At 36.2% G+C, this 25,203-nt stretch overlaps 1 protein-coding gene across 1 annotated transcript in view; it reads right to left on the bottom strand.

Moving 5' to 3' along the window:
* Positions 1-25,203, bottom strand: part of Mgat2 (alpha-1,6-mannosyl-glycoprotein 2-beta-N-acetylglucosaminyltransferase) — a 78,314-nt gene that overhangs the window by 19,137 nt on the left and 33,974 nt on the right. The window contains exons 2-6 of the mRNA XM_089642144.1: positions 15,225-15,356; positions 8,238-8,390; positions 5,436-5,537; positions 2,807-2,967; positions 429-572 (exon numbers count right to left, since the gene is read on the bottom strand). Coding sequence (XP_089498270.1) covers positions 429-572; positions 2,807-2,967; positions 5,436-5,537; positions 8,238-8,355 — 525 coding nt within the window. The 5' untranslated portion in view covers positions 8,356-8,390; positions 15,225-15,356. The remainder of the gene's footprint in view (positions 1-428; positions 573-2,806; positions 2,968-5,435; positions 5,538-8,237; positions 8,391-15,224; positions 15,357-25,203) is intronic.

Genomic DNA, 25,203 nt, shown 5'->3' with positions numbered 1-25,203 from the left:
ATTATAAAAGTCCCAACTGCTACCAAACGTCTGGAGCCAGTGAGACTATGGTATCCCCAATTGGGGTATGTTGTGAAGCTGTAGGTAGTGGGGCGGGGAGGGAGATGGGAAAGAGGAAGGTGGGGATGTACCTGGTTATTCAGATCTTGTCAGCAAACACGGCCAAAGCCATTTTAAGTAACGTTTAAATTCTGAATGGTGGTTTTACACTAGGACGATACTGAGAGTGTCTTCCACTCTGGAACGTGCCGCAAAGGAAATAACACAAATTATTCAATTATAATTTGATTGCGTACGCCGGGATTTGAACCCGCGACATCGGGCTAATAAAATTTGACCTAATGGAAAAGCTTCCTTTAGTTTTGCTATACACGATGATCAAGTGTTCTAGAAAGGTTAGATTTATTCATGGTTGTGGGTGGTATCACCTTGCAGAAGTCGATGCTCTGCACAAGCTCGTTGATGCCCTCGTCGTAGTAGTCGTGCGAGAAGATGAGCAGCACGCTGTGGATGTCCTTGGCCTGCGCCAGCGACACGATGAGGTGACGCAGGTACGTGATTCTCTTGTGCACCTGCCCAACAAAACCATCTTCAACAATGCTCAACAATACTGTTAAAAATGTACAAACCATTAGCAAAGTTCACCACCAGTTTCTTTACAGGCTCTTTCCTAGCACCTAGCGGTCAGAGGTAAAACTAGGGCTAACAGATAAAACAGATGTTTTGCCTTATCAATTGGCTTTCTTTGACAGTGTTTGTTTACAATTAGCTTGTCAATGTGTTTTACTTGGTTAGATTATAAAAGCCTCGCCGACTGGATTCCTCTTCTTCTCTCCTATAAAATAGTAACAAGCAGTCATTATGGTCTACAGACCATTAGTAAAAGTGTTTTGTCCGGGTCGGGAATAATTTAACTCTTTGTAACATTAAATAAAGTGAAATGCAGTTTTGTGCAGTAAAAACAAAAAAACCATGCGTCTGTTATTGAAGACTTCATCAAGCACAAACAAATCTTAACAAATACTGTTTCATATAATAGAATATTACTCTAATGGACTTTAATTAATTAACAGTGTTTCAAATGTTATCATCATTGCTTTCCCTTCAACATTCCCTTCCTCAACTAACACTTTATTTTTTAACCCCTCAACTTTTCCTCAAATTCCCCACAATCCCTTCCAATTTACATTTTAACACAATTCGGCCGGGAAAGGTAGTTCTTCCCGCTCGGTCGATTGATAGTTAAGGCCGGGAAAGGTAGTTCTACCTTTTGCGCCGGCATCATTTCAACGGCAGAAAATACGGAATTATTCAATGTTTTTATATTAATATTAAATGCCAATCTCTTTATAAAGGTCTCAACTATATGTACATAATTATCGAATCGTAATGCAAGTATTTTTATATTTATTTTCGTGCCTTTCGTTTACATCGGTATTTCAACAAAAGGATATTATATTATTTGTTATTGAAATAATTCAATTCCTTGAATGAGGGTTTTTATGACCGTGAAACCCGATTCGAATCCCTTTATCTGCTCCGCCCCACTCAACTCCTATGTGCAAGCGAGCGAGAGAAGTCGGGCGTATTTAAAGAAAGCAGGTATGTATAGGCAAATACCGATAGGCGAACCGTAATAAACATATTACAAGGTTAATTGAGTTGAATTTCAAATAATATTCGATTTTTGTTTGGTATTTTTTATAGCTTGGGCATACTGAGTTACTACGTAGAAATTTTTATTATTTCCCCCGTTGACCTGCGTTTGTGAGACTGCCAAAATGATGAAAATGGCTGACATTGTTGGTGCGAGCGTCATCTCTGTTTAGTCCCCGATTGGAGTTGAAAACGAAGCCCTGAAGAATATGCTGAGAGCCACGCTATCCTCATCACGCTCATATGTAAGCAGATGGCTGAGAAAAGACCGGAAACAGATTGCCGCATGCTTCCCGGAAACGAGGTACGGACCTTGATACGTCCTTCATTCCAGAAGAAATCCTGTAAAAATGCGCCTGGTGGAGAATACTGCCTTCAACAAGAAAACTCTCTCTCTCCCTGGCTTACTATGCCAAATATAGTTATGGTTCTTATTTTATTAATAAGCCCACTGACGAAAAGCAGGTTTGTCTATTCTCACGAATCCTGAGATAAATTGCCTCATCGCTCTCGTTAAGGTAGGCTATAATAATATACGACATGTTAAAATGTGTGACATTATGCATCTGATATTGTTTCACATCCTTTATAACCCCTGTGTGACATACATTCCTTCAACTATTCCTCAATCCCTTTAACTTTCCCTTCCGCTTACCCTGAAAGTTTTCCTTATCTCCTTTCACTTTCTCTTTTCGTCAATTCCTTGCACTTTCCTTTCAACTTTTTCTGAATCCTTTCCAATTTCCTTCAATTCCTTTCACTTTTTTCCACTTCCACTTCCACTTTCCATTCAAAATTCCCTCAATTCCTTTCACTTTTTAAATTTAAATTTTTCATCAATCCTTTCCAATTTTCTTCAACTTTCTCTCAACCCCTTCCATTTTCATTGTGATTTGTTTTTGGGGTATTATGCCGTGTTGCGCTGCCTCCTTCTTTAGCCAAAGTTTCGGACAGCACTGCAGTGTCCATCATCAGGGCAGATGTGTAATCGATTACACATTTACACATCTAGGAAGTAGCGCAACACGACATAATGCCCCTAAAAAAATCATTATAATACTTTTGGCCGTGGAAATCTCAAATCATACCCTTTTTTCCTTCAATTCCTTCCACTTTCCTTTCAATTTGATCAAAAAAACAACATGATTACCTGAATAGCGATGACAACGGAATTGTTCTGCAACGGTCCAAACATCTCCTCATTGATGACAGTCTGCTGCAGATTGTATCGCACAATGTTGCGACTGATATCCGAGATGTTGAGCAAACTGTTAGCCGCCACGTCCGTCGAGATCGCAGAGGAGTTAGCGCCTGGAAGAGAAGAGAGTAAATCCAATATTAGACGGAGGGTTTTTATTTTGAAAACCTCGTTTGGCAGCGTCGAGGTCTTGTTAAATCATTTTCATTAGTTTCCCGATAAATTCCCTGTTTTTAAAATACATTTTTTTAAAGCAGACGAATGACTCTTTCAGATTTTAATATTATAAAACGGCATATGCAATTAAAAACATTTGAAAAACGTTTGTTTGGTTTTTACCGTGTGAAACACAGGTTCTCAAACTTATTTCGATCACGGCCCACTAGACACGGCCATCTGTTGCGTATCTAGAGCCGGCCCTATGAGGGCGTAATTGGAGCGATCCGCTCCGGGTGCCGAATTCTCAAGGCGCCAAGACACTGATAATCACACCTAATAATCCTATCACATTGCCTTTGAGATAATTTTTCACAAAAACGGCGCTGCACAAAAATACAAGCAGAGATTATATTAATGATAGTTGCATTATTTGATATTTGTAGTTTCAATGCCGCTCAACAGATGTCGTTGGTGTGTAGTTTCACATTAGTATATATAGTTTAAGGTGTCTCCATAGGTGTCAGTAGTAGTACAACACGATAGAGACAACTGTCGGACGGGTGGGTCTAATACCCGAATGGTTACAAAGATAGCCGATCTACAGGCAAGCATCGTCAGTGAGCATTTCCTTCAAGTCAGAGTAACGTAGAGCAGGCATCGGCAATCTTTCCTATCTCCGAGTCAATGGCCAGACCAAATTATTAACCACTCAGAACATTAGAACGTCAAAAGACGTAAATATGATAATAGCGGTCAAGACATTAGAACGTCTTTTCACGTAAACGCGTGAGATTTTACAAAAATCGATTTATTTCCATCACTAGTATACGGATTGCCATGATTTAAAAAACAGAGTATCGATAATGAATAACGCTACGCGTCTGTATTCAAGAATATCTATGGAACGTAGAGTTGGATTATCTAAGCCGATTGAATCTGTCATCTTGTTCGTTCATAATTTATTGCGTTTCTAAATAATTTATTAAAAATATTTTAGTTTGGACGGTTAATATTTTGAGGTGACTAATAGTTTTTAATTATATTTCTTCAATATATAAAGTGTTATTTCTTTATGATACTCAGAAAAAAGTACATTTTTCAAGGCTTTGAAATAATTGTAAGCGATTTTTACATATTTTTGAAGTTTTCATAAAATGTATATTTAGAAACGCAAATATTTACGTATAACAACACAATTAGATAGTGGATTTTATAATCTTTCCAAAACATTTTTTAGAATGAGGCTACGTTTCCCAAAACGTGAGTTATGAAGCTTTTAGCAAAACTCGTAAATAACACAAAAATTATCACGTTTTGACAGTTCTCAAAGGAACACATAGTAGATAAAAGTCTTTGTCTGAGAGGTTAAATATAGTGCCTACGAGCTTGCCCAAAACACGTTCCCGTTCCATCGCGTGTATTGCATATGTAGCATGGAGGGGGTGAGCCCCGCTCGTAATTCAAACTTTTAAAATCAGTATATTTCTCACTATGCCAATCACAAAACACTATACAAACCAACTCAAACGATACACAATACCCGAGCCAAAAATAAAGAACTTCTCCTCCTCCTCCTTTTTTAACTCTTTTGAAACTTCTTTTGCTAGAACCACCTTTGGGCAAAGACATTTTAAATACACAGCTTGTAATCTATACAATACACTACCAGTCACGATTAGACAAACAGAGTCAATAACCAAATTCAAACATGAAATAAAGAAATGGATAACAAGTATTGGGCGCCCCACTATCGCAAACATCTGTAAACCAAATTACACGCAATCAATAACAACAATTCAAATACAAAATAGAATCAATAATTTTATAAAAACCCCTTTGTAATACGTCCTCCAACTAAATGCATTTATTTTTCATATATATTTATAATATTGTCGTACCTGTACCTACTCATTCTATTATCTATCTATTGACTCCATAGTTTAAAGTGTATACAACCTTGTAATTTGTATTTTGATTTAGTTATGCATGTAAGTATCTGAATACGTCTGTCTCGACACAGGTGTACCCTAGTGATACAGATGTCGATAAATACACGTAAAAAACTTTATATTGATAGAGAAATAAAATTTAAAAAAAAAAAAATCGTTCGGTGCGTATACGAGCTTTGCCAAATCACTGGGAAGGAAATCATGCGCCCTTTATCCGCTCGTAACATAATATAGGTATTGTCCAAGCGTTGGTGATCATGAACTAGTAGAGTTGTACCACTGCAAGCGCCAGTGTAATCTCCATTATTTAATCTCTCCCTGTTATTAATATTAACTATTATTAACTATTATTAATTTCTGACAAAATAGCTCGGCGGTTGCCTATATATGATGCAGAGCACCTATAGAACGGACGTAAGTCAAGTTTGAATTCATTGGAAATACGTCACGATAATAATGAAGTTTATATTTACCCGGGTTGGTGGCATTCTTGGACTTGGTTGTTAGGAACTTGTGAAAGACTGGAGGGACGAGAGCTAGAACTGCCGCAGAGGTGTCATTACCGTTGTACACTTCTGAAAAATACAATTTAACATTACATATAAATATCTAATACATTATTATGTATTGAATGCTTTTGGACGCTGAGGGGAAAATCCGTAAAAGTGTGATCTACACGAATATGGGATGTTATGTATCTTGTCTCTCTGGGGATTTGTCACAAACTCTAAAAACACCAGATAATTAATCGCTCGTCGAGGCGACGACGCGCTACTCGGCGAAATTTTAAATCACCGACTTCTCCCTGCTCCCCGACCTTGACTCTTTTATAACTAACTAACTAACCATCACGCCGTTTCACCGCAGGGATAGGCAGAGAGGACGAACCGCCAAACAACTCGGTCTTGGCACACACTCCTTGCCTCATTCACATTCACACATCGTCTCATACATACTCTTCTATTATTCTGACTCTTGACATGGCCCGACTCAAGTATCTGATTCACTTGGTCGTGCCATGTCTTCCTCGGGCGTCCTCGACTTGTGCTACCATTCGCATTTGCATCATATATCCTCCTTACACTCCTATCTTCGCTCATTCGCCCTACATGCCCAAATCATCTGAGGGTCCCTTTCTTGATCTTACTCACTACGCTTACATCAGCCTTGCACTCTTTGCGGATCTCCACATTTCTCTCACGATCATACATGGTTTTACCACACATACGCCTCAGAGATCTCATTTCAACAGCATTCAATCTACTTTCATCCTTTCTTTGCCAGTTCCATGCCTCACTTCCATATGCTATCATGCTAACTTCGCTTCTTTGGACAATTTTTTGTTAGCGCCAACTGCGTTCAGTCCTGCATGAATGGAGTTTCCTGCATTTACTCTTCTTTCAATATCTCTGTCAGCCTTCCCATCTCTCTAGAACATACTTCCTAAATACACAAACTCATCCACCTGCGACAAGTATTCCTCAGCAACAACTATATTGCCCACTGCTTTCGTACTCTCTCTTTCAAACACCATTACTTTAGACTTACTTACATTCATCATTAACTCATTCTTCACGCATACTGCGTTCATCCTAGACACGAGAGACTGCAGATCATCCATACTATTAGCAATCAGCACCGCATCATCAGCATACAACAGACAACATTTCAAATCTTTCATTACCTCCCTAATTTGAGTAAACAGTGCAGCACGTGACCACACGCATACTAGGACGTGTCCTATGACCATCTCGTCGTCCGCTGGACGAAACTTTAGTTATGACAACAATTCTTATTTTTAAGGTACGTACATTCATATATTCTTATATTTATTGTTAATGTTGGCGAATCTTCTACAATAGAAGCTTCAGTTCCATCTACGTCAAACGTGCCTAAAATTAGCTACCTGTGTCCATCCAAGGCCCGGAAGATGACCAAACACCGTTGCACCAGGGACCCAATTTTCATTTCAGCAGACAACTGCTCGCATGCGATAATTATCTACGTTGTCTATGGTTTTTCTATCATCGAGTAATTATCTACTAATTTGCGACAGAAAGCGTATTTTGGAATTTCTAATAGATAATTATCTATTACAAAGCAGTAGATAATTTGACTATTGGTTTTAGTAGTAGTTCAACTGTCAAAAAGTGTTACTTGTACGGTTTGCGTGTGTCGTATTTTTGTTAATTATTATAAAAATGGTGAGTTTTGAAGATTTGACGCACATACAAGCGATCGAAGACATGGAAAAGGCCGAATATTTAACTGAAAGGCCACCAAGAAATTTTTTTTCAAGAAATGATGCATTTGGTCTGAGTAATGAACTGTTCATAAAAAATTTTCGACTATCTAAACAATTGGTGCTCAAATTAATTGATCTATTGTCGCCTACTTCTTCAACGAACAACAAAGTGAATTGAAAATTGACAGTCGTAAACAGATGTGTATAGAAAAATGTATCAAATCTATGGAGTTAAATACACGGGTTACCATATAAAAAAATAAAATTGGTACATTTTTATGTTGGTATTAATATCGGTTGTTTTACATTATCTACGACGGTCGAAAATACGCATTTATCGAAACAGTAGATAATTTATCGTGTGCGATCCTCGCATGCGAGCAATTGTCTACTGAAATGAAAATTGGGTACCAGATGTAGAAAGGCTATTTGTGGTCCACATAATGTTGACATGTGTGCTCACTGTGTAGACTGATATTTTGATATTAATTTGTTCATTATAAACCTTAATTTTGTGCCATGTAACAAGTTCCTATCTTAATTAAATATTTTTGATTTATTTCTAGTGTTTTATTGCGTAGTCGAAAGAAAGTGTAGTTACAATGAAACAATGAAAACAGTTTAGTTATCGAGGGTAAATGAATAAAACTGAACTTTTATTATAATAGATTGACGATGTTTCTGATATATTCATTAGCAGGCCTTTGGTATAATCTGCGAGGTTCTGATCTTATTAATGTTCCTAGTATTCTCAACAGCCATCGACGGGTAACATAATTGACTAATCTCTAATCACTAATCAAGGATATTGCAATGTGGAGAGTCTTTTTGAGGGCAGGAAGGAGTGAACATGGGTTTTGATAAATCTCATATTGTAGGAGTTTCGTTCAACTCGGTTCGTTCCCCTCATCCTTAAGGGCAGGTATATTATTTCTTTGGTCCTCGGTGAGGTAGAAATGAAAGGCATCGAAAGCTCGGCACTAGACACCAACAAATACGCAAGCAAGAAGGAAGAAAGAAAGTAACCCACCCTGGTCTGTTGAGAAGAGCTTGCCCTGGTTGCTCATGGAAATCTCCAGCCACACCACGAAGATCAAGAAGATGGAGACTACCAGGCGCAGGAGGGACCAGCAGCGGAAGCGCGGCATGGTTAACTATCATTTACGCCCGCCCAGCGCCAAAACTGAAAACAGAAATATATGTTACATATAAGATTTGTAACAAGGTGTGTGTGCATCACTTTACTTACATCGCATCTATGGTCTTGGTGTGTGGGACCTTTAAGTTCCTACACATTGTCATTTTGCTATTGGTCAAATTGACAGCCCTGGAATTTTGACTGATGAAGGATCTGTGATTTTCATTGGAAGCAGTCGCAATTCTTTGATCACCAGCCCAGAGCAGCGAGTATTCCTCTGGGCTGAGATTCGACGAACACATTCGCCAATTTTTGTGAGCATCAGCTTTGCATATGGAGCACTGACCATTGGATTGATAGAATCGGATGGCATCTGCCGATCCTGATTGGTTAAGAGGGACCCTTTTGAAGACCAGCAGCGTGAGGCTGTTTTGCATTGGATTACGACATTAATATTTGGATAAATTATAAACTGGGACAGTTGCTGTGAAGAGCCGGAATCTACTTTTTTTTTATTTTTATATTAACTCCACACAGGAGGCCCTGAAGAAAATAATTTCCCTCAGGGCCTATGTCATCTTTGGGGATGCTGTGTGGAGGGTCTTTTTGTGGAGAGGAAGGAGTGAACATGGGTCTTGAAGAGTCCCATGTTGTAGGAGGGAGGAAACACAGAGGTTGGCAGTTCGTTCCACAGCCAAGCTGTTGAACTTAAGAACGAATCGTAGAAGCGACCCGTTCTCATGTGACAAATGTCAACCGTGTACAAATGTTGGGCGCGCGTTTGGCGTGTATCCCGACTACGCACCGGTGCCGAAGGGATCAATGACGCTAGTTCCTCAGAGCATCTTCCATTGTAATACCGATAGAACAAGGACAGCATACCTACCTGACGCCTGTGCTCTAAAGATTGCAGTCCGTTTGTTAAGATTGGGGAATCTATCAAACGGACCGCCCGTTTTTGCACAGAGTCGAGGGTTTTTTTCAGGTATTTAGGGGCTCCGGACCAGAGATGGCTGCCAAATTCGACAGTAGGGCGCACTAGAACTCTACTACTTCGCATCAAGAACGAACTGGTATCACACCTTCATTTTACGTATGCAAGCCCTTTGCCAGACAGATTATATAGTAGGATGCTAATTAATTTATTTTTTAACCTATCATTAGCAATATGGAATTGTATTTATCACAACTTGCCAAACTTCAATTCCACTGCTTATTCGTGTTGCCAGATTGGTTTGTTTTAATGACAACCACAATACTACTACCAATGGCTCTATCCTATTGATTTTCTTTTGGGTATGCTCGAAACAGACTATCTACGGGTCAGGAGGGATGTGCGCATTGCTACACATCTCTTTAGACTGATTCGTGGATGGTTTGAAAACTCGGTCATCATGGAGGGCATTCATTTCTATGTTATCTCCGTCACCGACAATATAGACTATTCATCTCCCGGCCTGCAGAACTAACTAATTGCCAATGATCATGCTTGATCGGGAGAGCAATCTTGCTGTTGAACAGAATCAATTTGGATATCGACATTTTTAGCATCAATGAAGCTTCCTTTAAAAGGCAAGCTATATTATTACTAGTATACTTGATATGTAAACGCATTAAAATGAAGTAATGTTTTTAACGTGAATTGTATTGAATACAAATACTACGACCACACTCATAGTTAAAGCACCAAGTACGGGTATTATACTCGTACAACTAGGTACATTTACATGTATTATTATTATTATTATTATTTATTGGATAATTTGTATAGCGCCGCTTTTGTGAGATACCACCTCAGGGGCGCTTTACAGTTGATGCAGGTATTACAAAAAATATAAATATTACAAAAATAAAGTGAAGTTAAGTTAAGTAAAATGAAGTATAGAAACAGGTGACACGAAGATAGAAGATGGAGACTCTGCAGCAAGAATCCAAGGTGGTGAAGAAACTGGGCCAGCTGCTGCAGAGAAAGAGTCCACCAACAGTGCCAGCACGAGGTTCGTCATCCGTCCAGGTATGTGTCTGCTGCTAACAAAGCGCTGACACAATATCCTCTCACAGATACCAGACCTTGGCAGCACCGCTGTGACGTTCGACGAAGATAGAAGATGGAGACTCTGCAGCAAGAATCCTAGGTGGTGAAGAAACTGGACCAGCTGCTGTAGCGAGAGAGTCCACCGCGTCCACCAACAGCGTCCAGGTATGTGTCTGCTGCTAATAATAAAGCGCTGACACCTCACATAGATAAGAGACCCTGGTAGCACTGCTGTGACGTTCGGCAAGTCCATCATTCATCTCCATGTAATCCTGTTCCTGGTAATTGTCGAAGTGGTGCATTCTGCCCGCAATAAAAAGCGACGCAGATCGCAATGTACGTGTAAATGTACCACAATGTATCACAATGTTACTGCTAAAAAAATACATTTCATCGACTTGAATTCAATTCCGTATCTTATTCCGGTGCAGATATTGCGTTAAGTATTCCTCGGGCGTCGTCGACTTGTTCTACCATTCAAATCACTCTCTAACCACTTCTGGCACTAATAAGAACAAATAATTTTCGAATTTTGCCATCACAAACATACACAAGCTGAATTTTTATATATTACTGGCTGACGTGTATCCGGTGTTGCTCGGAGATCAGAATGATTTGGAGTAAAGTTTTGAGGTTATGAATTCTAGGATATCTATACATATAACATGAATGTATTATACATATATAATCCTTCCAGAATAAATTCTCTAAATGATAGTGTAAACCTTATCAAAATCCGTTGGGTAGTTTAGAAGAACTAAGCGCACAAACAGACAGATGCGGATAGTGAAATTGTTTTATACTATTTAGAGATTATAGAACAGATATATATAGGTACAGGGTGTATCGGCACGTACCCGACAAACTTTAACCAGCTTTTCCTTAGCACATTTGGAGTAAAAAATGTTATGGGCACTTTTCTGTCCGGTAACATTTTTTTTCAATTAAAAACAAAAAATTATAAAAAAATCCACACTCCGTCACTGTCATTGGCATTGTTTCTCGTGTTCAACAGCTGTTATTAGCAAGTGTGTCAAAAAGCTTTCTCGCTCTTTCATACACACTAAATAATAATAGGTAAAAATGAGAAGAATGGTGCCATGTCATTTCGTTGTGATTGTAAAAGTGCGCCAATGTAGGTACGTGCGTATATTATTCAACGAACCTCGAATAAAATATTGCCAGATGGGTTTTCAAACTGTGACAAAGGATAAAACAGTGGTGACATGTGGTGAAAATATGAATGATAAATTTTTTATTAAAAAAAAATGTTACCGAACAGCAAAGTGCCCATAAAATTTTTACTCCAAATGTGCTAAGGAATAGCTGGTTAAAGTTTGTCGGGTACTTGCCGATCAGAGATGTGCTTTATTTCAAATAAATCCATTTCAAATGGAAATGCAAAATGCAAAATGGGTATTTTCCATTTTGCATTTTAAATGCTTTTCTAAAAACTATTTTGCATTTTGCATTTTAAATGCTTTTCTCAATGCATTTTCCATTTTAAATGCTTTTCTCAATGCATTTTCCATTTTAAATGCTTTTTGAAACATTCTTCCTACTTTCTCCACTCATCTTTTTTTCATGAGCCCCAAATATCAGTCAGTCCTCAACCTCGCTATGAGAGATAATTTACATTTGTTAAGTTTTCTCCCTGGTAGGAGCCCTGGCAATTGAGTGATACCATTACAAAAAATACTGATTCAAATACTGAACATGGCCACGACGCTGTAATATTAAATGTCAGATAGCAGTTTCTATGTTTTTACGTTGCCAACATTAGTCCCGCGAAAATTTTTTGTGGTTTCATAATCTGTAGTCGTGGTGTTTTTGGATTTACCATCATGTAATATGTTTGTTCTACATTGATGTCCATTATTAAATGACAAAATTGTTTAAAAATTCTATAATTATTTAAATTGTTTGACCTGAGAAACCATTTTGCATTTTCAATGCATTTTGAAAATAGGTATTTTGCATTTTGCATTTGAAATGCTTTTCTAAAAACCATTTTGCATTTTGCATTTTCAAATGGAAAAGTTTTGACCCATTTCCATTTTGCATTTCAAATGGTTTTGGGTACCCATTTTGCACATCTCTGTTGCCGATACACCCTGTATAGAAAGGAATGAAATGAAGATATATGACGCGAATGCAAATGGTAGGAGAAGGTGGAGACGACCAAGGAAGACATGGCAAGACCAAGTTGATTGGGGTACGATCAACAGAAGAGTGTTTATGTATGTATTAAACGATGTATGAATGCGAATGAATGAAGTGTGTGCCAAGACAGCATTACGTGTCAGTCTATTCTCTCTGCCTATGTTTTTCTTACGTTTAGCGAATAGATCTGAACAGTTAGGTACCTACCCGAAGACAGAATTGAACAAGAGCCATAAACCTCGAACTTCGGACTTGATTTACTCGAAAGCGAGACCTCAAATCAAAGATTAAAATCGCTACACGCGTCCGTCTGTTTGTGCACTTAGTTCTTCTAAGCTACGCAACGGATTTCGATAGGGTATTCATTATCATGCAGAGAATTTAATACATGCATATTATATTTGTAGAAAGTAGAGAAAAGTCCATGTTTTGTAATCGAGAAGTAAAATATATATTTTCGGGCGCTTACATTGCTAACTCTGGCTAAACCTTATGAGATACACAAAAATAATGTAGTACGGAATTGTATATCTTGAACAGGCCTACAGAAAAGTCCAGGGTGGTATATGTCTATCTCCTAATCCTATCTTTGTTTTTGCCGTAATAGACTTGAAAACTACTAGATTTTTAACTAATAGAGTTTTTTTCTTATTTGTGTCAAGAGTGTTTGACCAAGGAAGACTTAATGCAATATTTCTGCACTGGAATGAGGTACGGAGTCCATATAACGATGTGGATTTCACAATACTTCATTAATTCAACGGTAGAAAAATTTGGGGACGCCGGAGGAAGACATGAATCAATAACAGGGTGAGGCAAAATAGTGCAGTTTTGAAGGACTATTAAAAAAAAAACAGCGCAATTTTCAGATGTACAGGGTTTTCCAATAAGAGGTGTAATTTTGATATTCAATCGTAAAAGATCAATGGTTTCGTTGCTTGTGTGGCACGTAGCGCCGCATTGTTGAAAGTAAACGTTGTCCAGATCAATACCATCCAATTCCGGCCATAAAAAATCATTAATCATCTCTCGATAGCGCAATCCATTCACCGTAACTGTTGCTCCAGACTCATTTTCGAAAAAGTAAGGTCCAATGACTCCGCCGGACCATAATTCGCACCAAACAGTCACACGTTGATGATAGAGAAGCTTTTCAACAATAACTCTTGGGTTTTCCGAGCCCCAGATGCGACAATTTTGCTTGTTGACGAAGCCACCGAGGTGGAAATGGGCCTCATCACTCAAGATGATTTGAATTTGATTAATTGAAGTGAATTTTAATAATTTCAATGCGTTGTTGAACCGTGTATCGTTCCATTTTTATTAATGGCGTAGTTTCTACTTGTCAAATGTCAAAAAATGACAGCTTCAAAAGTAACATCTACCGAAATAGCGGGCTATTCAAAATAACACTTCTTGTTGGAAAACCCTGCATATGTTTTTTTTTTTTTTTTCGGTACATCATGCCGTTTAATGCATAAATTCCTGAAGATAATATTTATAATAATAATATATTTGGCGAATTTATATAGCGCTGAGATGATATCAGAAAGATACATTGCATAAGCTGCGATACATTGACGAAACCGATTTCTCGATGGGTACAGCGGCAATTTCCTCCCGAATTCGATCCTTGAGTTCTTCCAAAGTATGAAGTCGATGTTAAAAAACATTTTCCTTCACGTAGTCCCACAGGTAGAAGTTTCAAATTTCAACCTCAAGGTTCGCTGGGTGGTGATGAAAGAACGTCCACTTTCAAGAAATGTGCGGACCAAACCAATGTAACGACTGAAAACGACACGACCCTCCCGACACAATATTCATATTATAAATTATTTAGTCGGAAAATAAAATAAAAGAACGGCTATTTTTAAAGAAACGTGCGGTCGGTGAAGCCCAGGTGATGTCTGGACCAAACAAGGTAACGACTGAAAACGGCACGACCCTCCCGACACAATATTTATATTATTCATTATTTAGTCGGAAAATAAAATAAAAAAACGGCCATTTTCAAGAAACTTGCGGACGGCGAAGCCCCGGCGATGTCCGGACCAAACCAAGGTAACGACTGAAAACGGCACGACCCTCCCGACACAATATTTATATTATAAATTATTTAGTCGGAAAATAAAATAAAAGAACGGCTATTTTTCATGAAACGTGCGGACGGTGAAGCCCAGGTGATGTCTGGACCAAACAAGGTAACGTCTGAAAACGGCACGACCCTCCCGAAACAATACTTATATTATATTATGACATATTTAGTTGGTAAATAAAATAAATCTCAAAGAATATTTTAGTTTTTTGGGTTATCCACTTATAAAATTCGTTATCATCAAAAGTATTGATTTTGGTTGTGTAACTGTCTGTGATTGTGACCCTGGTTCAATTAACTCGGATTTATTTTGAATTTAAGTGCCATTAGTACTAACCTATAAAATAATATTTGAACGGGAAAATTATTTTATTTGCCATTTTAAAAATTGATGTGTTAATAATTCAGACAAGCGTCAAATAACCTAATGATAATACATATAATCTTTTTTTAAATTAGAAAATGATTATAATTCTGTACTTGAAATGTATTTTTATTTTATTTTAATTTCTTAGGGTTAGTCCTCACAAATAAAGTGAGACAATATAATATCCCGTGATTTTTCAAGAAACAAGTGAGTACTTACCGCCAAACGAAATCATTCTTCAATATTTGTAGCTAAGAGTTAGCCTTCCAATCTCTCAGTAGAGTCCATAGTGAGATTGGGTGAATGTCTTGAGGGTTCAAACTGTCACCAAGTTCAATAAGCCAGTCGTATCTGAAACAAAGGGATAAACACATTCGAATGAAGACAAGTCACATTGTAATGAAGACAAGTCACATTGTTGTGACGAAAAGTCACATTGTAATGAAGACAAGTCACATTGTTGTGACGAAAAGTCACATTGTAACGAAGATACTTCAGATTGTAGTGGAGACAAGTTACATTGTAATAAAGAAAAGTCCTATTGTAGCGAAGACAAGTAGTTAAAAATTGTAGTGGAGACAAATATGACGTATCTTCACTACAATATGTTGTAGTGAAGTCACAAACCAGATTGTAGTGAAGACAAGTCACATTGTAGTGATGACATGTCTTATTGTAACGCAGACAAATCAGATAATAATGAAGACAAGTCCGACTCTAATAAATATCTTTACTAAAATCGCACGTATCTTCACTACGATCTATTCACCACACATTCTAAAGCCATTTCAAGCAAGGTTTTAATTCTGTTTGGTGGTATTTCACTAGGGCGAGACTGAGAGTATCTTCCAATCAAGAATTTGCCACATATATATTATTTTTAATTCAATTATGAAACGGCACATTGAGCAAAACTAACACGGCATAAAAATGAATCTTGGGAAAAATACATTATAAAAAAATATTTTATTTATTTAAAGATATGCAATAGCTTGTATATTTTTTATGTCACTGTCCTGTTAAACACAATCATACAATTGTATATTTACCTCCGTCGTAAAAGGTTTTAAATTATGAAAATAACACCGTAGAATAAAGAAACTAACATAATGTTTGAGGAAGGGATACAAAACTATTTTTTTTTGTTAAAAAGCAATCTATCCATCTTTTATCTATATAAATAAAAATGTTAATATTCGTTTGTTCAAAATCTGAAATCTCCGAAAGTTCTCGAATGTTGGTTCTAATTAGTGCGAGGAGTGTTTAGAGATTGTTTTTAATGGTAGAAGCAGTCGGGGACTCCCAAGGAATACTTAACACAATATATCTGCACCGGATTGAGATACGGAGTCGAATCAAAATCGATGTAATGTAGTTTTTTTAACAGTAACATTGTGGTATTTGGTGGAAGTGAATGTGAAAGAATTCGGAAACGCCCAAGAAAGTCATTAGCAATTACAATTTATGTCATTTTTCCTATCTAACGTTCAACTGTCGAATTCAGTTATTGGCTGAGACATCCGAGAAAAACATGACACGATCAAGTGAATCAGATACTTGAATCGGGTAATGTCAAAAGTCAGAAAAACAGAAGAGTATATATTAGACAAAGTATGAATGTGAATAGTGTGTGAAGAGACAGATTTGTGTGGCATTCTATCCTCTCTGCCTACCCCTGCGGTAAATCGACGTTTAGTTAGATAGAAAACTCACTTCAGCAAATTCTATCGCATTCAAATTTAAAAAATTACCTGTAAAAAACAAAGTTTTTCTACTATTCCAGTCACCAAAGATAGTAGTGAAGTCACATTAAAATTGTAGTAAGGAAAAGTCAAATTATAATGAAGACAAGACCGATTGTGGTGAGAATAAAGTCACGTCATAGGGAATACAAGTCACATTGTAATGAAGAGAAGTCACTTTGGAGTAAGGAAAAGTCACACTGTGAAAGGAAAAGTCACATTGTAATGAAGGCAAGACCGATTGCAGTGAAGATAAAGTCGCGGCAAAGGGAATACAAGTCATATTGTAATGAAGAGAAGCCACATTGTAGTAAGGAAAAGTCACATTGTAATGAAGACAAGACCGATTGTAGTGAAGATACAGTCACGTCATACGGAATACAAGTCACATTGTAATGAAGATCGCCATGGGAAATCATTACTTGGGTGATGTTGACATATTCAATACCAACTTGGCAAGTTTTGTTGATCATTTAAAACATTTATTTCAACAATACTCCTAAACACATCATGTAAACCTACAAATAGCTGTAATTTTCTGTTTTTGTTTCTTGTGTTTGTATGACTTGTTGCATAGCTTTTATCAAATGTAATTTTATTCTTATATTTTATGTTTCAAAGTATCTGTCAAATTAAAATTATACTACCAACCATGTAAAAGCCCTCTGAGCGTTAAATAAATAAATAAATAAATAAGACAAGTCCAATTGAAGTGAAGATAAAGTCACGTCATAGGGAATACAAGTCACAATGTAATGAAGACAAGTCACATTGTAGAAAGGAAAAGTCACATTGTAATGAAGACAAGTCCGATTGTAGTGAATATAAGTCAGTCACATTGTAGTTAATTAATACAGACAAGTTCATTTCTGTGACGCAAATTTTTATAATGTGTGCGCGTGTGTGAGCGTGAGTACCACCAAAACGACATCGAGTATATCTGCCGAGTTACAGCCCGATCAGTGGGTTAATGTCTACTTCCAAGATTGCATTTCATTAATTTATTCAATCAAGAAAACAAAATAGAAATTCAAATACAAGTATTTTAAAAAAATAATTCGGGCCGTACGTTTTAAACCCCTGTTAGAAAGGTGCCGACTATAAAAAAATAGTTTAACTGTTTGTTTTAACTAGTAAAATAGCAGGTGTAAACAAACAACCTTAGCAGTGTAAATACAGCACCGTAATTGATAATATAAAAGTCAAGCTTGCAAAAAAACGTCCGCATTGAAACATTGTAACATTTTGCAATTCAGTAAACATTTTTAATAACCTAGACAATAATATCTTTTCATTAAATATTTCCGCTAGAAATTCAAAAACATTCTAGCACATACTAGAGTGTTCTGGAATAGTCTGGAAAAAACGGGATTAGAGGCCGTTTCATTGGTATCTCTAACGTCTAAATAGGATAAAACAAAATCTCTATCCGCGTCTGTGTGTGCGCTTGTTCTTCTAAACTATATAACGGATTTTGGTAGAATTTTCTCTATAATTCAGAGAATTTCTTCCGGAAGGTTTAACATACAGGGTTTTCCAATGAGATGTGTTATTTTGAATAGCCCGCTATTTCGGTAGATGTTACTTTTGAAGCTGTCATTTTTTGACATTTGACAAGTAGAAATTACGCCATTAATAAAAATGGAACGATACACGCTTCAACAACGCATTGAAATTATTAAAATTCACTTGAGTTAATCAAATGCAAATCATCTTGAGTGATGAGGCCCATTTCCACCTCGGTGGCTTCGTCAACAAGCAAAATTGTCGCATCTGGGGCTCGAAAAACCCAAGAGTTATTGTTGAAAAGCCTCTCTATCCTCAACGTGTGACTGTTTGTTGCAGTTTATAGTCCGGCGGAGTCATTGGACCTTACTTTTTCGAAAATGAGGCTGGAGCAACAGTTACGGTGAATGGATTGCGCTATCGAGAGATGTTAATGATTTTTTATGGCCGGAATTGGATGGTATTGATCTGGACAACGTTTACTTTCAACAAGACGGCGCTACGTGCCACACAAGCAACGAAACCATTGATCTTTTACGATTGAATTTCAAAATAACACCTCTTATTGGAAAACCCTGTATATAATACATGTATATTATATTTATAGATAGTAGAGAAAAGTCCAGCAATTCCGGGTACACTTCACCTAGTTATAATATACAGCACTACGCCCGAGAGGTTTAAAAAGTATTTTATCGCTAGCATCTAACAAGTGGCCGTCGTTCAATTATGTTCGAGATAATTACAAATTCTAAAAGTGCAAATACATTTAACACATTCTTTGCGGGAAACGAGAAAACTCGTCATACGCCTTTTTGCAGTAAGACGCGGGAGACGAGTTTACTCGTTTTGTTGCGCAAAGCGATAAGTAGCGGGAAACTTGTAAACAAGGGGTTTCTAAATGGGTGCGGGGTCATGTGTTTTCTATTGTCGGCGGTACCCGATCTATCTACCTGTCAATACAATGAGTTTGAAACACAACAAAAAAATAAAATCGCTGTCGCGTATGTTTCGCTCACAAACTACGCAGTGAAACGCGGTACATGTGCAAGTTTTGCAATGTGACCCTGCATAAAGGAAAGTGTTTCGAACGCTATCACACATTGAAGCACTATTTGGTTATAGTTTTTTTTATATGTATTGAAAATTTCTAAATAATCTTGTAATTTTGTATGAATAAATTTCGATATGTTATTTCGATTGTGAAATACTGTTTTTTCTATGATTCCCAAGAAAATAGAAAGTTTTTGTTCATAAAAAAAGGAATTACACATACATTGCTAAGTAAATAAATAGAGACATCTTTTTATAGTAAAACACTGAAAGTTTCATCGAAAAATATCAAATAGATCATAAGATATGAATATTTTGCAGAAAGTCTAATTTTGCCGGTAAAATGCCCGACCATATGGTGTAAATATGTATTTGAAGCAAGGCTTCCATTAAATAATCACATATTGTAATCACCGGACGTATAAACTTATAATGCAAATCGTCAGTAATTCTTAATGCAATTCTAATTAGTACTGATAACGTAATAATTCGTTAGCACCACTGCTATTACCACTGCACGTGAAATCACTAGAAATGTGTATCCCTAAATGATAACGACAAAATATATAAAAACCAACGCATTTTATTGGAAAAATGTTTTACAAACTTTAAGAGGAAGTTACAAGCCAAAAATGTGTATATTCATGGTATAATAATAATAATACTTGGATGACTTGTATAGCGCCGTTTTTGTGCAAAAACACCTCAAGGGCGCTACCTTATATTGTAGGTAATAGTCATTAAAATCGCTTGAAAAACGGAGTCTAGAAACGTTCGATTTCAAGCGAAAAACTGGTATTTATTTATTTTGTAAATAATTTTATAAGAAAGCAAAAAAGTTAATCAAGTGAAACTGTCACAGATAATCTTAGCTATAATAATGTATTTTTTTAAAGTTGTTTCCTTTACGCGTTCATACATTTCTATTGAAAAAATATTTTTTTAGTAGTTTGCATTTATATTTTTTATCGAGTAATTTATTTTTTATTTGTATTCTACTCAAGCGAAACGATAGGAAAACCTTCAATTTATCTAATGCATATTTTTTGTATTCATAATGTACACCAAATCGGGCACAAAGATTAATCAAAATAGTGATTTGGCATTAAGCTTCGACTTTTAGTAGTTTAATATAAAACAAATCTCTAAATAGTATAAAATAAAGTCGATATCCCTGTCTGTCTGTTTGTGCGCTTAGTTCTTCTAAACTACGCAACGGATTTTAATAGGGTTTTCACTATCATTCAGAGAATTTCTTCCGGAAGGTTTACGTATAGCATATTATATTTATAGAAAGTAGAGAAAAATCGATGTTTTACAATCAAGATGTAAAAATATATTTTCGAGCACTTACATTGCCAATGCTGGCTAAACCTTATTAGATACATCAACACAATGTACCACGGAATTGTATATGTTAAAAATAGCTACAAAATGTCCGTGACGGTATATGTCTATTGCCTAGAGATAACCCCCAGTAACGCTGGGTACACATCAGCTAGTTTTAAATAAAACAAAGCACAAAATATAAAATAAGTACCATTTTTTTTTTTTTTTATCAATGTTCGCATTCAAACTTAAATACTGGTATTTTTTTTTTTTTTAAAGTTTGTTTTCATAATTAAATTAATTCTCAAAGTTTAAATTTTATTAAGCCCGCCAAAACGAGCGGAATCCGAGCGGTAAGAGGCGGGGTGTAGTGTGACGTCATTCGAACTGTGAAAACCACGTCGCATAAGCATTTTGTATGGAAAAATTTGTAATTCTTCAACAAGGAATTCCAGTAATTTTTTTACCAATGTTAACCGTCTATTAGAATTGATGTTATTAAAAAAAAAGAAAATTGATTAAGATTTCATAGTTAAATTAATATTTTAAGTTAGAATATTTGCTTTTCTCGCCCGGTACGGTACTTGTACGGTATTGCCGTCGCTACTTGTTGACGTTCCCCGCGCGAATTCAGGACCACCGCGCAGAAAAGTAAAGACCAATAGTAAAATAACGGTTTACAGCCCAGTTCACTGTTTGACTTTTCTGGGCGGCCGGCGGCCTGAAGTGTATCACATGCTATGTGACATGTATAATAATAAAAACTTCTAAGTTATGCAATAAACAACATATTATTATAAAGCACTATACGAATATGTATCTTTAGAAATCCATTTCATATAATAATAACAACAAATACGTACATATATTTGACAAACCCAAATAAACCTTTGGCCTATACACCTCTCTCATCTAAACCGACCATCTCTCATGTAATAGAAAGAGATGCATCATAGGTGATCCGTTGTACGTACAAGTCACGACACATGTGACGTCAGAATTCTTTCGACCAATCGTGGAGCGTATACAGTCTATTGCTATTGAATGCTTTTTCAAGAACGTTTAACTAATTCTAAGAATAATAATATAGAAATATATTTATATATTTAGAATCGATATTTTTTGATCTACATGAACATATTTTTTATAAGTCAAAATATTTTTTACTCAACTTCCTTATTGTATATCTTAAAAAGGTCTACAGAAAAGTCCACGATGGTATTTGTCTATCTCTTAAGGATAACCCCCAGAAACGCCGGTACACGTCAACTAGTAATTAATAAAAAAATTATGTTTCATAATATTTTTTTTAATTGCGTTCGGAACCTTTGCTTTCATAGAGGTATAGGTAAATTTGAATTCTTCTATGTATTTGAATATAAAGCATGACGTTTTCTCTTTCTAACACCGTTTGCATCATATTTCTCACGATGACAGTAAGGGAGATGGAACTATTTGTATGAGATTTGTGTTCAAAGATGGTTTGAAATGGAGATATATAAATACGATGTTAGAGGGAGCGCGCCACAGACATAGGAATTAATAGACGAGAAGATAATGGCGAGGGGTAAAATCAACTGTTGAAGAACGAAGGGAGTGAAGCTGACTGTGATTCGTCAATAAATCAATCTGACAGTAAATAGGCATCTCGCATTATAATATCACCATTTACTTCTTAAAAGTAAAATCTGCTTTTGAATGAATAGACATTTTTACATGGGAGCGCAAATTACTCGCCACGTTATGAACAGTCCAAATTCGGCAAAGTAAATTTCTTCTGTTTGCAGAGTCGTAGTTAGTTTCAGAGTATTTAGTTAAGACACTTTTATAAATGTTCATAATTTACTTCCCAGCAACCAACCAGCTTTGTGTTTCGCGTCCAGACGTTTCTCGATGTGATAGTAACAACTGATTCATATTATACGATGTGAATATGCTTAAAATAAAGTAAAATAATGCTTATATATGGAATGTAATACGACAATTGGGTTTATTCTCTTTTTCACATCTATTTTTACAAGTTTTCATAGTACAAGTCAACATTTTGCCGTGTTATTTTGTAAAATGAACCGATGATGCCTCGACCATAGTTCGCACAAGAATGATGACGTCACGTTTTCAAATTTCACTTGAGGCCATACGCGAGCACAGCCGGCTCCAATGGAACCGGTATGGGGAGTGGGGATAATACGCTTTTAATCACTTAGGGCAGGTCTACTAATATTCATATGTCTATGGAGCGCGCTAATATTAAAAAAAGTTGAAAATCTTTGATAAAACACGACGCGTTTGAAATAAAACAAAAATCTCTAGACAAATGCTTTTAGGCGAAGCTTAATGCCAAATAACTATTTTGGTTAACTTTTTATCACGAATTGGTGTAAATTATGAATACCAAAAATATGCTTTAGATAAATTGAAGGTTTTCCTAACGTTTCGCTTGAGTAGAATACAAATAAAATAATAAAGTATTCAATAAAAAATATAAATGTAAACTACCAAAAAAAATTCAATAGAAATGTATGAACGCGTAAAGGAAACAACTTAAAAAAGTACAGTATTATAGCTAAGATTATCTGTGACAGTTTCACTTGATTAACTTTTTTGCTTTCTTATAAAATTATTTACAAAATAAATAAAAAACAGTTTTTTGCTTGAAATGGAACGTTTCTAGACTCCATTTGTCAAGCGATTTTAATGCTTATTACCTGCAATATAAGGTACAACAAGAATATACACATGTTTAGCTTGTAGCTTCTTCTTAAAGATACACTGTGAATTTTTTCATGCCTATAACATATTAAATAACAGAAAAAAACGTGTTTTTAATAATTTTTAGAGCTTACTTTGCGATTTTTTTCTCTTGAGGGAATTTCATATAATTAACGTTTCTGCATAACAAATGTATAGATATTATCTTAAAAAATGACATATATTTTTTTGGAACTTAAAAACTTAAAGAGCTAACGAGAAACTTTACTTTTGGCTCGCGGATACACTTCTATGACTTGTGTATTCAGTGTTTAGAGATAAGTCGTTATCTCTCGTAACACCTGTGTAAATAAATAGCACTGAATTAAGTTCATGGTATTATTTTTGTTCAAATATTATCGCAGTACCTACGCAAGATGGCCTCCGTTTGTCGGTATGATCATTATTATAAGGCCGTCGCTCCACGGGTCGGTAAGAACCCGAGAGAAAAACATACGACTTAAAAACTTATGTTCGTACAGATCAAAAAACGATTCTGATTCTTAATATATAAGTTTTATATTTTTGGCCTAAGCTCGTAGTCCCACGGGTCGGAGCGCTGTAAGACCCTGCGAAAAAAATTAAGTTCTCTTTAGTGCAAGGAGAAAAATTAGTATTGCAAATTTATTAAAATACTGTTAAAAACGGGATAGCATGCCATTTTCTAATAAATTTTTGAGTTTATCCTGATAGTACAAAATGACAAAATGCGAAAATTTAAAATGTTATTAAGAATAGTTTATTAGGAATCCTGTCAATTCATTATTTCGGCAAGGCCCTTGACTAGCAAGCTGGAGGGCGCGGGTTCGAATACCGGCGTGCGCAAGTAAATAATATTTGATTAATTTGTGTTATTTCACAATTTACTCGTTTAAAATAATATATAGTATATTTGCGACAATCTCAGTATCGCCCTGTGTAAGACCACCATTCGGAATGGAAACGTTGATTTAAATGGCTTTGGCCGTGTTTGGTGACCAGATCTAGATAGCCAGGTACTTCCTCTTTCCCATATCATTCCCCTCCCCACAACGTTCATTCACCTGAATTTTGCCATGATAATGCAGGGTGTATCGGCACGTACCCGACAAACTTTAACCAGCTATTCCTTAGCATATTTGGAGTAAAAAATCTTATGTGCACTTTGGTGTCCGGTAACGTTTTTTTTTTAATAAAAAAAAAATTATTCATATTTTCACCACATGTCACCACTGTTTTATCCTTTGTCAAAGTTTGAAAACCCGTCTGGCAATATTTTATTCGAATTCCATTGAATAATGCACGTGTGTACCTATATTGGCGCACTTTTACAATCACAACGAAATGGCACGGCACAATTCGTCTCATTTTTAACTATTATTATTTAGTGTGTGCGAAAGAGCGAAGACGCTTTTCGACATACTTGCTAATAACAGCTGTTGAACACGAAAAGCAAAGCCAATGGCAGTGATGTAGTGTGGAAATTTTTAATTTTTTTGTTTTTAATTGAAAAAAAAAAATGCTACCGGACAGCAAAGTGCCCATAACATTTTTTACTCCAAATGTGCTAAGGAATAGCTGGTTAAAGTTTGTCGGGTTAGTGCCGATACACCCTGTATACAATGACGAAATGCAGAAATATTAGATATGTATAAACCGAAATCGTGATACGTAATAGGTTCGTATTCCACTAAAAGTTTGTTAGAAAACCTATCAATTCATTGATTAAGGGCCTGCAATCCCGTTTTTGACCGGATAACGAATAATTTTAAGAGATTCATAATAAATTTGCAGTATTCAATATTAGTAATTTTTCTCCGTGTATCTTTTATTCTGGA

This window comes from Hesperophylax consimilis, chromosome 17, assembly GCF_061612785.1.
Source record: "Hesperophylax consimilis isolate HC1 chromosome 17, BYU_Hcon_1.0, whole genome shotgun sequence".
Classification (NCBI taxonomy): Eukaryota; Metazoa; Arthropoda; class Insecta; order Trichoptera; family Limnephilidae; genus Hesperophylax; species Hesperophylax consimilis.
This window is presented reverse-complemented; position numbering and strand designations above follow the sequence as displayed.